This window comes from Brachionichthys hirsutus, chromosome 1 (genome assembly GCF_040956055.1).
Source record: "Brachionichthys hirsutus isolate HB-005 chromosome 1, CSIRO-AGI_Bhir_v1, whole genome shotgun sequence".
Lineage (NCBI taxonomy): Eukaryota > Metazoa > Chordata > Actinopteri > Lophiiformes > Brachionichthyidae > Brachionichthys > Brachionichthys hirsutus.
In genome coordinates this window covers 2054446-2070808 of record NC_090897.1, presented here as the reverse complement: position 1 = coordinate 2070808, position 16363 = coordinate 2054446, and the positions used below count along the sequence as shown (strand labels likewise).

Here is a 16363-nt window from a genome sequence, read left to right as displayed (position 1 = left end):
CGACCCCATAGGGGAGGTGTCCATCCCCCTCAGCAAACTGGACCTGGCCAACATGCAGACCTTCTGGGAAGGAGCTGAACCCATGCAGCGATGGCAGCGTGAGTAGGAGCACAGGGAATTGGGGGGGGGGGGGGGGAGATGGAAAGGAATATGTAGCGGCTTGTCGGGTAGATGGAGAGAACGCGGGCGACAGAGCGGCGGCTAACCTGCTGATTACGTCGCGTCCTCCAGGGGAGTCGGGGGGACTTGCTGGTGTCGCTGTGCTACAACCCACAGCCAACACCGTCACTGTGAGCATCATCAAAGCCACGCAACCTCAAAGCCATGGACATCGGAGGCACTTCCGGTACGGCGGCTCCTCCCCCGACGCGCTTCACCGTTTTTTAAAAACACGACTGACTCAGTTCTGTCCCCGCTCTAGACCCCTATGTCAAGGTGTGGCTGATGCACAAGGACAAGCGGGTGGAGAAGAAGAAGACGGTGGTGATGAAGCGCTGCCTCAACCCCGTCTTCAACGAGTCCTTCCCCTTTGACGTCCCGGCCCACGTCCTCAGGGAGACCACCATCATCATCACCGTCATGGACAAGGACCGGCTCAGTCGCAATGACGTCATCGGAAAGGTATCTCCGTCCGTCCCTCTTCCTCGCCCCCCCTCTTCTGCTTTAGAGACTCGGATCAGCTGCAGGTCACAGAGGCAGTCTCTACCGCCCCCTGCTGGAGGAAACTGATTGATTGCCTGCATTGAAAATCAATCGATATAAGAACGTTGCTTTTTGATCGTGTGTGTGTGTGTGTGTGTGTGTGTGTGTGTGTGTGTGTGTGTGCGTGTGTGTGTGTGCGTGTCTTTCCCAGTCATTGTTTATTCATTGTGGGACATTTCAGCCCTTCATGTGGGTTCAATCTCACATTTCCTGTGGACAAACTCGTCTCCTCGCCTGTTTCTCAGCACGCAGCCAAAGCGCTGAGGCTCAATGATGAATTGGATTCATTCACCGGAAGCGTATCGTTTTCTGCCTTCGGCTATATTGCCGCCAAATTAATATGTTCTTTTCAAAGTCATTCCCGAAGGAAATCGTGAGGAGTTTCAGAGCCTTTCAAGGAAGCGTCGCCTCCGTCATTTTATCAGAACTCCCGCTCCTTGTCGCTGGAAACCAAGAAAACCCGCTCTTCTTTAAACTGCAGGTTCGATTTCGAGCAAAAACATCATATCCCTCGCATTGAAATATCTCTAATAGGAAGCTCCACTCGGGTTCCTCGGTTCCTTCAGATCCTTCAGATCCTGTTCTAATAATAATAACAATGAGACGCGAATGAGCTTTTATTCTCTCTGCCAATCACACACCTCCGCAATGCCACATCCCAATCGTGTGCATTATCTGCCCCCACGCAACAATCCTAGCAGTTGCTTGGGGGGGGGGCTCATAAATAACTCCACAGTGGAGGACAATGGAAGCTTGTTCCGTCGTTTCTGTGACATGAACGGATAAGAACTTCTTTCTGCTGGAGACTCGCGGCGCTTCGTCTTCATCAGCGTCGGCATTATCCTCCTCCTCTAACCGCTCTTTCTCTGCTCTGGACTCGAGTTGAAGAGCGATTAGAGTGGGGGGTGTGTGTTGGGGGGGGGGGGGGGGGGGGGTCCGACTTGCCCCTCTGTGGCTCTTTACAGCTGCTGCTTTCTCCTGCAGATTTTATCTTTCGTGGAAGAGCGGCCCTGCAGAGGTCAAGCATTGGAAAGACATGATGGGTCGTCCACGTAACGCCGTGTCCCAGTGGCACGCCCTCAAGGCCTAGAGGACCCGGCACCCAGCCTGCCTCCAGTGTTTTACCCCCCCTCAGTGTCCTCTCAGCCACTGCCCACGGCACCCCCCCCCCCCCCTCCAGCGCCAAACTGCAGCCCTTTGGAATATGTGTGTCATCTCTCTCTGTTCTCAGGCCTCTTTGATATCCTCTGCCTCCAAGTCCTCCTGGCGCCGTCTTTAAATCTCACCTTTTTGTCGAATCACGATTCCGCTGACCCTCTCTTTCATCCGTTGTTTGATGTTCAGATGAATGGGATGTCTTAACTTACCCCCCCCCCCCCCCCCCCCCCCCGCCCTGCCCTGTGAGATTTTCCGGGAAGATAGCCTTCTCCAACTTGTAAAGCATTCCCAGTGTCAGAGCGACACCTTGTTGCCAATCACGATTATGAACAATCGACCAACAGTGGATTAAACTCAGGGGTTAAAGTGGGCCGGAACGGTCCGGAGCGGCATTCCGACATGTCCGGTTCGTAGGTAAATCCATCCGGTGTCCAGGTTTCGCTCTTCATAAAGTCGCACCAGCTGACTCTTTCATGCATATCGTTTATTTGTTTGTTTGTTTTATATATATTTATGGGTTTAGTCGAGCATTAGGGTTCCGGTTCTTTCCGTTGCTGTGGAATCCAGGAATCCCCCACCTGCCAAATCCCACTTTAACCCTTGATCAAGCTGATGCTCCGCCCCTGCGGCTTTAAAGGCCTCATTTAACCCCCCTCCCCCCGAGCTCGAATGGATTGAGGAGCATCCGCACCGGCGACAGGTGACGGAGTGGGGGGGGGGGGGGGGGGGGGTTGTATTTAAATTGGAATCTGAATTGTGACACCGCTGTAATAATTCTTCCTTGGCTGGAACCCTTCGTCGTCTGTGCGTGACGTGGGTGATGTGACGTGACCCCAAATAAAAAAAACATGAACTTTTAACGCAGGTCCGACGGGACGAGTGTAAAAAAAATTAGTTCTTATTTTCTGTGCAGAGAAATCCATGTGGACAGAAAAAAAAGTACGTTTATTAATGTTGTGTTTTATTTCTGGCTTTCAAAATAGAGTCGAACTGTTCTTCTAGACAGGAAATAAGTGTGTGTGTGTGTGCGTGTGTGTGTGTGTGTGTTATTAATAAAATGAGGCATAGCTTGACTTTATCAGCTGAAGGTAAAGGGGGGGGGGCTCTATCCAAATCATAGACATACTGTACATAAGATTACGTCACGATGATCCGGATTTAAATCAGATTATCGTTGACAAAAAAAATCACGACCACGTTAAAATGATTGAGGGGGGGGGGTTAAAGTCTTCTACATTCCACAGTGCGTGTCCGTACTGAATGTGTGTACATGTGTGTGTCATGGATCTTTATGTCATCTGACTATTTGTCTCTGTGCGTGTGTGTGTGCGTGTGTGTTTACGGTTTTCATTCAATCCAGTTGTATAACTTTAAATTGCTGCACTCGTTGCCACCGATGCTCAAACGATGCCCCCCCCCCCCCCCATTGGGTTTGGGCACGAGGCAGCCCCGTTTCATCCAGACGCAGGTGAGACAGCAGCTTTGATGACGTCGGCAGCCACCAGCATCTCGTCCCCTTCGTCCTTCCTATCTGTGCCCGTCTCGGGTCGGAGCCGAGCGACGCTCCTCTGTCTGGTAAAACATTACATTCCAAAGGATTCAGTGGAAGTCGGTGCAGGGTAACATGGTTAACTAGTCGGGGGGGGGGGGGGTTATTAACTAGTCAACCAGTCAAATGCCATAAAGTCATAGATGTGACTTCTTCTGGTTAATTAGGGGCATTCAAAGCAGCAGTTTCATTTATACTCTGTACAAATGGTTGTGGTGTGTTCTGTATAAAAAAAGAAATCACTACTGAGTGGGGTTGTTGTCCTGTCTGTCCCTGCCCCCCCCACCCCCCATCACGCCCTCTTCTCCTGTAGTTACATCCGTGGGGTGCACAATGATAAATATCAAGCATTTATTTATCCATTTATTTTTTAAGTCTGTACAGTGTATATAAAAATATAAATGTGTATATAATACGAAGATACTTCTGGCATTGTTGTGAATCATTCAGAAGTGTATAAAGGTTTATCAGCCGGTTCTTTAAATATATTATTTATAACAAATTTACTGAAAGGACCAAAAGAAGGTTTTCATTTGGTCCGATGATATTTAAAATGTTTTCATATGTGATTAGATATTTCAGCTGCATGTTTTTGATTTTGATTTTATTTTGATTTATTTTAAATTACTAACTTTAACTTTACTGGGTTGTTTTTTTTACATTTTAGAATTTTTTATTTACTTATTTATTTTATTAGATTGAGGTGGAGCGAAACTTTCCATAGTTTTGTACTTCAGTGTGTGTGTGTGTGGGGGGGGGGGTCTGTAATTCAGGATGTTCTCCCCCCTCTGAGATCATCTAAAATAAAAACTCTTCTTAATGTTCAGGAAACTGAATCCCCGGTTACACCTGGCAGAATCATCTGAGAGCATTTTCGTTTTTGCTCCTGCATTTATTCACGAATCCCCGGCAGAAACGGGAAGACGCGATGAAGATGGTGAAGGCTGTGCGAAGAAGAAGCAAGGGAATTTAAGATTGAAATTCCAGGGGAGCAGAAGATGAAACCGAGAGCCGTCACGAAGCAACGGTGGAGGATGACAGGAGCTGTGTGTGTGTGTGTGTGTGTGTGTGTGTGCCCAACATGAACACACACTCCAAACAAGCTTCACATAATGAAGACATTAATTCTGCTCTCAGTCTTTTTTCTTCTTCTTCTCTTCAAGGCAGCGGATCGTGACAGCCGGGAAAGTTCACGTTCAACATCTGTCACAGAACTTGTGTGGGATATTTACGTAAGTGAAAGAAGGAAATGGTTTGCTTTACCTGATGCTTTAAAATCGTAAACGTTTAAAGAATGGAACGTAACACGAAGCAGCCTGGGCTCCTGATTCTTTTATACTGAACACACACACAGCAGGAACGTAGGACATTTTACAATATTAAGGAAAAAAAGTGTCCCACAGAAACCTCAATGGAGGCAGTAATCCTCCTCCGCATGGATCGGCGCAACCTCCGCGTGACATCATCCTGTGGGATGGACACAGAACCACATGGAGTATTAGTACATGTATGGTGAGTCGGACATCATCCGTCTGAGGACAAAAAGGAGGATGTAAAAAATGATGATTTCTCTTGTAGCCTTTAGAATGATGAGGAAGAAAATCCACATCATCGTTTGTTTGTCAAACGCCTGGCGCCGACTCATCTGTGCATTATGATTCTGCAGGAGTCGGCCTGTAATCCGCTTTGAGATTCTGTGCGCATCTGCGGGACAGAGGACATTTCCCTCCCGCTCGCCTACAAGCTTCCTCTAAAAACGACAAGACGCACTGCCGGGTGAGATAAATGACCCCGAGCCGATCCAGTCGGGCGAGGAAAGACTTACGATCTCGTATGCATAGTTTTAAATTAAAACTGGAATGTGATTTAATTCGAAAACAAACATTTGACTGGCGGGTTGTTTCATTTAAGTCATGATTAAAAAAAAAAAAAAAAGGGATACCTACAGTGGTTAAGATCCCTTTGTTCTTAAAAGAAGTAATGAGATTTTTTTTCAGAGACAGCTTGAACTTGGTTTTATCTAAAGCTCGCTGCAGATCGTCTTAAAATATAGCAGCTATTAGCGTATAATTACTTTTGTGCAGCCATGACAAATATATATATATATATATATGTGTGTGTGGATTACAGGCGAGCCGTTTCCTTTTGTCACACAGGTGATCAGCAAGTCCTGTGACAATGTTATGCTGCCATCTACAGGTCAAAGCAGGTACTGCATGCGACATCATTACGCAACTGGAGCTCCAGTCAGTTTTTATTAAATAACATAAAGTACATAGTAGTCATCCAAAGTCATCGTACGGAGAGAATCACCTCCTTCCTGTTTACCTGGTTCGTTCAGTGGCGCATCTCACACAATGAGCAGCTCATTAAAACACTTTAATTACAACAAGGCAAGCACCCAGAATGCAGACCTCAGTCACCCTATATCGTGATTTACACCAAAAATTTATCTTGATTTTTAGATTCCTTAACCATGAAAACAAACCTTTAGCAATTGGATTCACCTCGATATCATTATTAGTTTAGAGCAGGTATGGGCAAACCCAGGCCCGGGGGCCATATGCGGCCAGTTGGTCTTTTTAATCCGGCCCGCCAAACTTGTCCAAATTATATCATTAAATTAAATTTTATTATAATTAAAGCTCATTCATTTGACCTTTTCCCTGTAATGCTACCTGTAAAAGGCCAAATCCTTTAATGCAATAGCTTTCATGTGTCATTTATATTAGCTCACACAAATACTCCATCCATCTGTTCTTGGTCCGGCCCCTCTGTCAAATTTTAGAACCCATTGTGGCCCGCGAGTCAAAAGGTTTGCCCACCCCTGGTTTAGAGGTTACTCACAAAAAGCAGACTTTCCGTAATGGCGATTTCTTCTGGATCTAGAACCAGAGCTTTTGAAGATACAACAAATCTTTATCCAGAACACATTAGAAATGCCCTGATGCACAGTCTTCCATCGGAACAGAACACACAGGGTTCGAGATGAGCATATTTAATACAGATGTGCCTGATACTTCATCGTGTTACGAGTCTCTACGCAGTTTGCTTGACTGGTGGAAGGATTCCCCCAGTTGGTTGCGACAGGTAAATCCAGATCTCATTGCATTTCTCTTTCCAGGTACTCCAAGCCGGGCGCGTCGAGCCGTTGTTCCTGGTTGCGATTCTTTGTGAACTCCTTTAGCATATCCATCACCTCTCCTTGGTAAACTTCAGGGGTGGGCCGAGCATCTGCAAGGATGAGAAATCGCTCATTTTAGCACCGTTCTCTCCTCTTCTTTGTCATTTTGCAGCAGGATATATATATATAGCTCTTCGCTCACCTGTTGCCCAGGCGTAGATATCCCAATCGTTGCTCGGCTCATTAATCAGCCTGTCGTACTGCAGCAGTTGCTTCGCACTCATGTTGTTCAGGTACCGCTTTGCAAAAAGGCTGCAAGAGAAATGCCGGATTAGAGGATTCGTATTTTCTCTACAGTAAATGGTAAATGGAGTGCACTTATTTAGCGCTTTCCCACAGCTCCAAGAACCTGAGCAAAATGCAGTTCTCCAACATTCCCCTCTTGCGGCTCTCATACAGCAGGCGGCGCCTCTTGATGTCAGTGGGCTCGTCGAGCCGCTCCTCCCATGGAGGCAGAGGGATCTCAATCAGGTCACCTCTGGTGTCGGCTGGTGAGTCTCCACGGTAACCACGACTTGATGCCAACCCTGGAGCTGCTGGTCTCCATGCTGCCCGGCACACGCCTTTCACCAGCTGAGCAAGCAAAAACAATTAACACATAGCAGCGTATTTTAATCACATCATTCAATTCATGGAGGACAGTTTAGTGAGCTTTAAGTGTAGTGTCAAATTACAAAAATAAAAATAAATCTAGCTGTAATTTATGTTATTTTGTTTCTTCGCACTTAAATAGTCCCCTAAAATCTCAAAGGTTCCGACCACAATTAATTAAAAACTTTAGCTGAGAATCGGGCGCGTAAACAAATATTATACCAAACAGAGAACTCACTGTTCTTGAAAGAAACGACGCCAACATTTTAACTCTATTCTTTCGAAACGTCAACAAGCTAGGCTGCTAGGAGATGAACTCCACCGGGGTGGAAAGCTCCTATTACGTCACAGGAAGCACGGAAAGATAACGAGGGGGGACCGGATACTGCGAACGAATTACTCCGTTATGTCAAAATAGATAAATTGGAAACTGTTTAATTTTTTGCCAAAGGAATGAAATGCTCTATTCCATGTTTACGTGACAAAATGATAAAAAATAATATTATAATGTAGGAACAGATATGCGCTGGTGATTGATTTCCGAATCTCGCGAGATTTAATTGCTACGGCATCGACAAAGTTCCGTCTCTCCTGATTTGTTCGTGTCAGAACAAAGTCAGAAAATAATAATAATAATAAAATAATAAAAAGCTTGAATGGGTTATTAAATGGTGCTCCAGTACGTACATTTGGGGAACTTTATGCCAAAGGAATAGGTTATGAATTCCCAAATAATGATTTGATTTAATTTAGTTTATTTTCAAATGTTACTTGGGATATATAAAAGTATCAGTTATTTAGAAACATTTAAGTATCGATGGGGAATGGAGACCAACCCAAGTGTGCATTAAATGAATGAGTTTCTGCGCATCCGGTTCAGTAGTGTAACCTGAAGGGGAACCAATGTTGTTTGTGGTTGTTAGCCGGTCAAATATTCTTGATGCACACGCGTTACCGATTAGCATCATTAGCATTTTCACATCAAGCAACGAGCCTGTTTAATTGTATGTGTATTTGTACACGTAAACAAACGGCGTATCTGCGTTCAGTTTGGTCATTAAAATATGTTTTATTGATCTATATCCCCCTTTGTCCTTCCGTTTTCCATTTATTATAGCTGATCGTTAGAATTTTCTGTTTTTTCCCCCCCTCGGTTTCGAGTGGAACGTTGGCTAACGTGATTTAACGTCCCAAGCATGATATAACGTTAAGGGCGAGTGCTCCGATAAAAAAAAAACAGTTCCGCTCCGATCAACCGGATCGTCGACCGGCCGAGGGAATGGCTGCGGCAGGGCGTGCAGCCGGACCGGGCACCTCCAGCAAGGACTCTGAGCTCAATGATACGAATCAAAACGACGACGTGAGTCTGACCTTTGCATGTTGCGTCGGATCGGTGAACGTGCCTCCACGCTTCATTCCTACAGAGATATTTTGTGCTTGTTGATGCTTTGCACGTTTGCAGATGCAGCATGTACTGACTTTCTTCGATCCCACGCAGGATTTGGACAGAATCGCAGAAGCAAATGAACTTTTCGATGCTGTTTTGACTGGTTCAGTCAATCAGGACAAGAAAGTGAGTAAAAATCCAGAACCTCCGGAGGAGAAAGCAGCCAAAGAGAAGACTAAACCAGTGTCGTTGGTGAAGAGTTATAAAGAAGGAAGCTCTCTAAGGAGACTCTCCTTGTATATAGGGAATTTCCCTTGGGTGAGTACCGCACTCTAATTTGTGTTTTATTATTTTATTGATCACAATTTTGTCTGTTTTCCACATTGGCATAGAGAAGTTATTATCCATCAATCAATCGAGAAATAAATAGTTTGCGACGTCCTGATATACTCGACAAAAGACATCCATCCATCTTCTAACCGCGGATCCGGGTCGCAGGGGGCAAAAGACATCATTGGAAGAAATATAGATTCCCTTATTTTTATGTAATTGTGCTAAAAGATGTTTGATCTGGTAAAAAAGAAAAATGCCCAATTCAATTTTAAACAGATTTTCAATAATCGGAATTCAAAATGCTCTATAATCGAAAAAGATCTGCAATATTCTTTGGCTCAAGTCGATGCAGCGGAGTCCGTCTCGGGTCGCCTCTCAGAAGGGCTCTAATGGAAGAGGATAGTTCGTCTCAGGCCGCGTCCAGCTTCATAAAGTAGCTTCCCTTCAGCGGAGTTTCTCTACAAGCAGCAATCCTCCTCATCAATATAACAAGTCACCATCTCATTTCTCCATCCTCTTTTTCCAAACCTGCTCCGATCTCCAGTGGACATCTGATACGGACATCCTGGCCATGGCTCAAACGTTGGGTGTGGAGGACATCACAGACATCAAATTTTCTGAGAACAAAGCTAACGGCCAGTCGAGAGGGTGAGTCGGTGCGACGCAGCAATCATTTTTTGGAGGCTTGTGTTCCCTCTTCCTACTCCCCCCCCCCCCCCCCCCCCGACGGCGTCTTCCCAACCGATTAATAAAGTTCTCTCTCTCTCTAACGATCTCTTTCCAATGCAGCTACGCAGAAGTGTTGATTAGCTCGGAAGAATCTCTGAAAATCTTGTTGGCACAAATACCCCAATGTGAACTCCACGGCGAAAAGATAGACTGTCGTTTCGCTACGCGCCAGAACCTCGCCCTGTTTGAGGACGAGGCGAATAAACGTGAGCTGGAGAAGTCTTAAGAAAAGCCCTCTGATTCGACACTATGATGCAAAGTTTGACCGTCATCCCGTGTCCCCCCCCCCACAGGCATACCACAGCGAGCCCCCTCCAAAGACACGAAGGACTACGAGGTCGTAGAAAGGATTCCCTCCCTGTTATCCAAGGAGCGCAGCACCGCGCCGCCCCCTCCTTACATACGGCCGCTTTTCCCCCCGCACGCCATTGCAAGCAGGGGGCCCCTTTTGCCCAACCCTTTCTTCAGTCAGCCGCCCCCTCTCTTCCCACACATGCCACCAAGCATCCACGCGCCCTTTCCGTCCCCGCTGTTCCCACCTCCCCCGATCTACGTGCCGAACCCGCCCCCTTCCACTTTTCACGTAAACCCGGCGTTCGCCCCGGCGCAGGACGGACGCGGCGGCAACGATTACAGCCAACCAAAGTAAGAGTGTGTGCCGTTTTCGTATCCGCGGGAACATATTTGAGGAATTCTGGTGGCGTGACGGCGATCCGTGCATTTTTTTTCAGAGACGTGTCCCAAACCGCGTGCAGAGATTACGAGGAGCTGATGAACCGGAATAAAGTTATCGCCAGCAGCGCCATCAGCAAGGCTGTATCCGCAGCAACAGCCGGTAAGTACGACCAATCGCATCAACGGAATCCCATCTGGCAGTTTTTGAGGAAGGTCAGAGCTTCCACGTCCCGTTATGGACATGGGTGGACCCCCCCGAAAGCCCCGTTTGACAGGCGCATAAAGAAAGAGGTCTCACTCTCGGAATTGAACTACTCCTTAAAAGCGATTCCCTTAAGGTCTGGCGTTTCTGCTCTTGCAGGAGACGTGCGGATGTCCATGGAGACTCTGTTGACGGCCATCGCCATCGTTAAGCAGTCCAGAGTGTACGGAGACGAACGCTGCCAGACTCTGGTCACGTCACTCAAAGACTGTCTGGTCTCGATCCAGGGCAACTACAGCAGCAGGTTTGTGTCGTCGTGTCCCGACGCGGCGCGCCTCGTCTCCCCAGGAGTGAAGCTGCTGCACGTTTGTTTTGGGGTTTGGGTTTTTTTCTGCAGGAGCAGAAGCCGATCTGGGGACGAAGACCGAGACCGGGACAGGGGCCGTGAGAGGGAGCGGGACCGGGACAGAGAGCGAAACAGAACCAGAACCAGAGATTATTCCCCCGGGTGGGACGGTGCAGGCGTGTCCCGAAGACACGGGGAACACTCCTGGAGCAGCGAGCGAGACAAGGAGCGCTCGAGGGAACGGGAGAGAGAACGGCACAGAGATCACAGAGACCGATACCGCTAGCTGGTAAGCTTCGTCAGTGTGGCCACGACACCTCGAGGTTAAACCCAAACCTGACACCGACCACCAGAACTCTGGTGCCGCCAGGCATGCAGAAACACCCAACGAGCACGTGGGCCTCAAACATGACTGCGCTGACAGACCGGGAGGAGAGTAATGTCGTACAGAAGGGCGATCAACAAGCAGGAATGTCTTTTGCATTAAAAAAGGAAATCTGTTTCCATTATGGTGTTCCTGCTTTATGGATTTATGTAAATGCGACTCTGAATGTTTGCCGTTTCTCTTTCAGACTGGTGGAGCGTGTTTCTTTTCTTTCTTTTTTTAAAGTGTGGAGAGACTGGATCGCGTTTTTCTCCTCCAAGCTGAAGTCTCGGGGAATCGGTGAGACGAGCATCAAACAAGTCTGCTCTCGTTCTCCACTCGTCTGTACATACATGGACTTTTATCTGCTATCAGAAACCCAGATGTAGATTTGTTGCTAGGAAATGAGATCTCATTGCTTGCATGCGTGACACCTCGGAGTCACTTGCTGTAATGTAGTGTAATGTTTTGATCACTTTCTTTTGTATTAAATTTGCAAATTAAAAGTATTCCCCAAATATTTTCAGTGTTTTATGTCTAGTGATTTGGGGTCCATTGCATCTGCCCAAAAAGGCTCATTTCAAAGCATTTCATTTTAATATAAATACATTTAAAACCAGATTAACTTCATTTCCACGCTGACAAGTTGGATTTGAGCTCATTATGAATCATCGGATGCAGGTTTCCTTTGCAGAGTCCGAACTAGCACAAGAGGAGCCTTCTGATTTCATCCTTAACTGGATATTGTTTGTCAAATATGCAAGTACCTTTGATAACTAAAATAACTTCATTAAAATAGTCTTCAGGCAGAGGATCCTGAGTATTTCATGTTCACTTGAAGTTCTGAGTAGCAACATCAGAGAGCAATACGAGCGAGGAAAGCAATAAATGTGAGTAATACCGTGATAAACAGTGAAGAAAGCTTTATTTAAGAAAAATGCATTATTCATGAGGTCACACAATATCATAGCACAAATCTCCATGTCAGGGCTCCAAAAATCCTTCCAGTCGCAATCACTTCTCCAGCGGAGCGTAATTCAGCAGCTTTTCGATGAGGTCCACGTGAGAGAGCAGCATCCTCCGGCAGCAGTACCGCTTCAGACCCAGGGCGTCGAGGGCGTCGCTTCACAGGGAGACAGCATCACGTTAACGCGCGGCGTGCAGACCGTTGATATTAAGCAGCATTGCTGCATTCAGGTCTGATGGAAGTAAACTCAAATTGTGAAGGAAATTGTACTCTTGAACAGCTCGATGGGTTTTTCCGTGTTGTAGGATTGGGCGTTAACAGGAGACAGCAGACGACCTATATCTAACCAAATTGCAATAAACTGTCAAATGCAAATACTGCAATATATTCCTTCATAGATGACTCCATATTTTGCTAACTAGTAGCCAGTTTGCTCCCACTGTGACATCAACACGGTCACGGAACTGAAAAGCAGGATTTTTGAAATACAAATAGTTTGTGTTTTAAATCGTATGTCTATGTAAAATGCTTTAATTGATACTTTATTCGATTGATGGACTGCCATGGCCGACTACACCCAGCAACAAAAACAAGCCGGTCCGGATCCTACCCTTCAGTGTACTCGGCTTGCAGCAGGCCGAGGTAGGCCTCCCACTTATTACCAACGATTTTCCCACACGTGAAGCATCGGACAGGGATGATCATTGTGCGACACCTGGGGACAGGTACATGACGACGAAGCCTTTAACTGGGTTAGTGCAACTTCATGAAACACTTTAGCAGCGAGTATCTCGTTTGTTTTGTTCAATACAGAAATAATAATAGATTGACTATGTGGAAGATATGTTGCGAATTAAGCGATTAGGTTAAGATAGCCGGTTGTGTTTTGTTCACTCCGGCGCCATGTTGAACGTGTTCTCTTTGGAACACAACACAACGCAAGTCTTTAGCCACAGTACTAAACGCTGCTTTTCCCTGCATCGCCAAATGCTGCAGAATAAACGTCTGAAGTCTCGCGGGTTCGCCAACAAGCGCGCGATTAGCGCGACAGAAATGCTAGCTAACATTAGCTGTTGGTATCCCGCTGCTCCTCGCTAGCATTTTAATTACTGAACGGTAAAAAAAAAAAAACACATTCTAGAAATATTTAATTTATAACTAACAATTTCCAGCTCCCCTACAGACTGAATTAAATATTTTGCTGACAAAAATAAACTACGACGGCGTCACGTACCTTCTTTCCTGATTAGGCCCGAGCGCCTAACGTTTCTTCTTCTTCGTCTTCTTCGAATGTGGGTCGGATTATGGATTTCCTGTCCCCGATCTTTCAGAATAAGAGTAGAATTTCCTCAGGAGAAAACTATTAATTTGATGTATTTTCCTCAAATAGACTCTCATTGATAGAAATATGGCCAGTAGATTTAAAACGTACGTGTCAAAGTGAAAATTTGATTTGGTCGATTTACGTATGAAAACAACAACTCTTACTTTGTTCCTTATTATCTTGTAATTGGTATATCAAATTTAATTCAGTAACAAAAACTAAAATCTAAATGAAAATCCAAATATAAATGTGAAATAATAATGCAAACAGCAACGAACAATCAGTACTAGACAGTTTTTACATCCAAATGATTCCACATGCGTATGAACCTTAAATCAGTGTAATTATAAATGAAGTGCAATTATTAATTTATACACAAACCACTCACTTGAACTGGTTCACTGACTTTAATAAAGGATATATTACAACCTCCTTCTTTACACTGAGGAGTTTGGGAGCAGAGGGGAGTGTGCATGGGGAGAATATATTAGAAATATATCAAAAATATATCATAATCATCATTATCATTACAGTAACCTAACCGATACCACCATCGTCGTCGTTAACGTCGCCGTCGTTGCTATCACTAACACCGTACGTCACCATTTATGTAATTTAACTTTCTACAGCACAAGTGCTAAATGAGGAGTCTTATCTGAGTTATTGCATTTATACGCTGTTGTAATTATGAAAATAATATATATATATATATTTTGGTACACTGTACTATACAATGTAAGGTGAAGTCGGTTCATTTACTATCATTTGGGTGTGTTTCCTGGTGAATGCTGTATTTTCCCAGAATATATATTTTTTCCTCTAAAGAGTGGTGACGTTTATACATAGAAGAAAGAAATTCATGTCATGGTGTGTCTCAGATGTTTTTCTCTCATCTACTGATACAATAAGTGATTGGACAATAATCCTGTACAGGTGATTGGCAGCTTTTTTTAAGTAGGTCATCCACACCCGACTTCCACTGCATTAGACAGTCTAGAATGTTTTTTACTGATATTATAGTTGTAGTTAGTTATTGAAAAAGTATTATTTCTGAAAAGCTACAAACAGGGAGAACACTGGACAGACAGACAGACAGACAGACAGACAGGAACAATTGAGACGCTGCAGCAGCAGCAGGCCTTTAACCACACGCTGCAGCACTAATGGCGGCTACGCTACGGCTACATCTATACTGCAGGATGTAAACAGACTATGGCTTCATGCTGTACGATACGAAAGGCTATTGATCTGTGACATCATCTGACAGTTAAATTGAAATCCTTATTCTACAGCGAGAAGTAGCTTTAATATTATTCTCTGCCATTTATCGTGCATTCTATTGCAGGCAATGCTTAAAATACCATCGCTCGTCCCTTGAGTGGTTCTGCTTGTTTCGTCTGTTGAAAGGATTCGTGTTAGATGCACGGCGCCGTTCCGCAGGTCACGTTTGGATATGGAGAAAATCTTCCTGCACTCCGAAGCGAAATCCTTCCACTAAGGCTAATGATTCAGCAAAAAAAATTAAATATATCAGTGCATCCCATTGTATGTTCACAATCATTTTCAGGTCTGCTCTTTCAATTATCTTATTTTAAAGAAAAGTAAAACTCTCATAGTTATTATAGTCTACATCATTCTATATAGCATTTCAAGATATTTTGGAAAAGCCATCCGAGCTCATTTTCCAGTGCAAAAAATGTACAAATCTTGTTTGGACAAAGTGAATTCTACAAGATAAATATGCTGCCTTCCGAGACCGAGGCTTTTTAGTCTATTATTACAGTTCAGAAGGAATATTGAAGGAACTTCATGCATATACGACGTGTGATTATACCTCACATAGAACCGTGATCAACTTTGAACTGAACTGAAAAGGTTCAATTAAATAAAAGTAAAAACAAGCCCCCCCCCCCCAAAAAAAGAGATACTGCACGGTGCCCCCCCCCCCCCGTTAATACCATCATAGTCTGTGAACCACTGCTAATTCCTCCTCGCCAGTAATATCACTCCCAGCAAGATGGCTCCTGCAGCAATAACTGCACTACCAACGAGGAAAGGCTTCAGGCTTTCCAGGGAGTCCGTGCCAGAGGCCGCCGCCGCCGCCTCATCACCTGCTGCCATCGCTTCGCCTTCTGTTGCCTCATCCCGGGGTGGAGGATGCTCCGGCTCGGGGGCTGCAGGAGCAGGATCGGCTTTGCGCGCCGCCACCGGCTCTTTTTTCTCCGCTTTAGGTGCCGCCTTGGCCGCCGGAGCGCCGGTCTTGGCCTTGGCTTCCATGGACGCAGGGATAGAGGTGTGGTCTGGTCAGGAGGAGTCTTTATAAGGTCAGCGCTGCGCCGCTTCCTACTGTGGGGGGGGGGGGGGGGGGGACAGCAAACAGCCACATCCAGATTATCCCTCTACATTGGGCTCAGGCGTCGCATTATCTGCTCTGTTGAATGTGGAGACTGACATAAGGTCCCTTTAAAATCCACGCTACGCTGCGGTGAAGCACGTCAGGTGGCGGCGGGGGCCTCAGGTGTGACCTTGGGAAAAGCCGCCCCCGATGGGAGCACACCAATCCACTCAGGATGTGGATTTGTTTATGTTGGTCACAGCAGATGTGATGTAATCTCCCACGGGGGGGCAGAAAAAAAGTCTTAAGATAGCTTCCTGTGTAAAGTATTTTCACCTGCTCGGTTTGTAACGACGGCGAATTCCAGCCGGCCGCAGCCGCGGAGCTTCTTAGTCTAGCTCTGAATTGTTTATTCCTTTGACCCCTAAACAGGAACAAAGGTCATAGAGAAACAGAGTGCTTCCTCTCTTTCTCTCGCTCTGTCTGTTCTCTCGTTCTAAGACTGTAAGACTCGTGT

At 45.6% G+C, this 16363-nt stretch overlaps 4 protein-coding genes across 5 annotated transcripts in view; 2 read left to right on the top strand and 2 right to left on the bottom strand.

Moving 5' to 3' along the window:
* syt7b (synaptotagmin VIIb) overlaps positions 1-1792 on the top strand; it is an 18056-nt gene extending 16264 nt beyond the window's left edge. Inside the window, 5 exon segments of the mRNA XM_068739976.1 lie at positions 1-67; positions 69-98; positions 232-346; positions 422-629; positions 1687-1792. The exon segment at positions 1-67 is cut by the window's left edge and continues 6 nt beyond it. Of these exon segments, the coding sequence (XP_068596077.1) occupies positions 1-67; positions 69-98; positions 232-346; positions 422-629; positions 1687-1792 (526 nt within the window).
* Positions 1793-5654: 3862 nt separating this feature from the next.
* Positions 5655-10730, bottom strand: sdhaf2 (succinate dehydrogenase complex assembly factor 2). 2 transcript variants are annotated; one of them, XM_068761084.1, is made up of 4 exons: positions 10695-10730; positions 6943-7166; positions 6736-6845; positions 5655-6643 (listed from the first exon to the last, which is right to left on the bottom strand). In XM_068761084.1, exons 1-4 carry the CDS (start codon positions 10713-10715, stop codon positions 6513-6515), a joined length of 486 nt encoding a protein of 161 aa, XP_068617185.1. In that variant the 5' UTR covers positions 10716-10730; the 3' UTR covers positions 5655-6512. The 2 variants fall into 2 exon arrangements, with proteins under 2 accessions (XP_068617185.1, XP_068617177.1); XM_068761076.1 differs by lacking the exon at positions 10695-10730 and adding an exon at positions 7423-7531.
* LOC137918294 (cleavage and polyadenylation specificity factor subunit 7-like) lies at positions 8321-11628 on the top strand. The gene is made up of 9 exons (XM_068761065.1): positions 8321-8544; positions 8683-8889; positions 9449-9552; positions 9694-9839; positions 9927-10278; positions 10365-10468; positions 10670-10814; positions 10908-11145; positions 11429-11628. Exons 1-8 carry the CDS (start codon positions 8464-8466, stop codon positions 11140-11142), a joined length of 1374 nt encoding a protein of 457 aa, XP_068617166.1. The 5' UTR covers positions 8321-8463; the 3' UTR covers positions 11143-11145; positions 11429-11628.
* Positions 11629-12126: 498 nt separating this feature from the next.
* Positions 12127-13491, bottom strand: polr2l (RNA polymerase II, I and III subunit L). The gene is made up of 3 exons (XM_068741281.1): positions 13422-13491; positions 12798-12902; positions 12127-12343 (listed from the first exon to the last, which is right to left on the bottom strand). The coding sequence occupies exons 2-3, from the start codon at positions 12890-12892 to the stop codon at positions 12235-12237; spliced, it is 204 nt and encodes a 67-aa protein (XP_068597382.1). The 5' UTR covers positions 12893-12902; positions 13422-13491; the 3' UTR covers positions 12127-12234.
* Positions 13492-16363: the final 2872 nt, after the last annotated feature.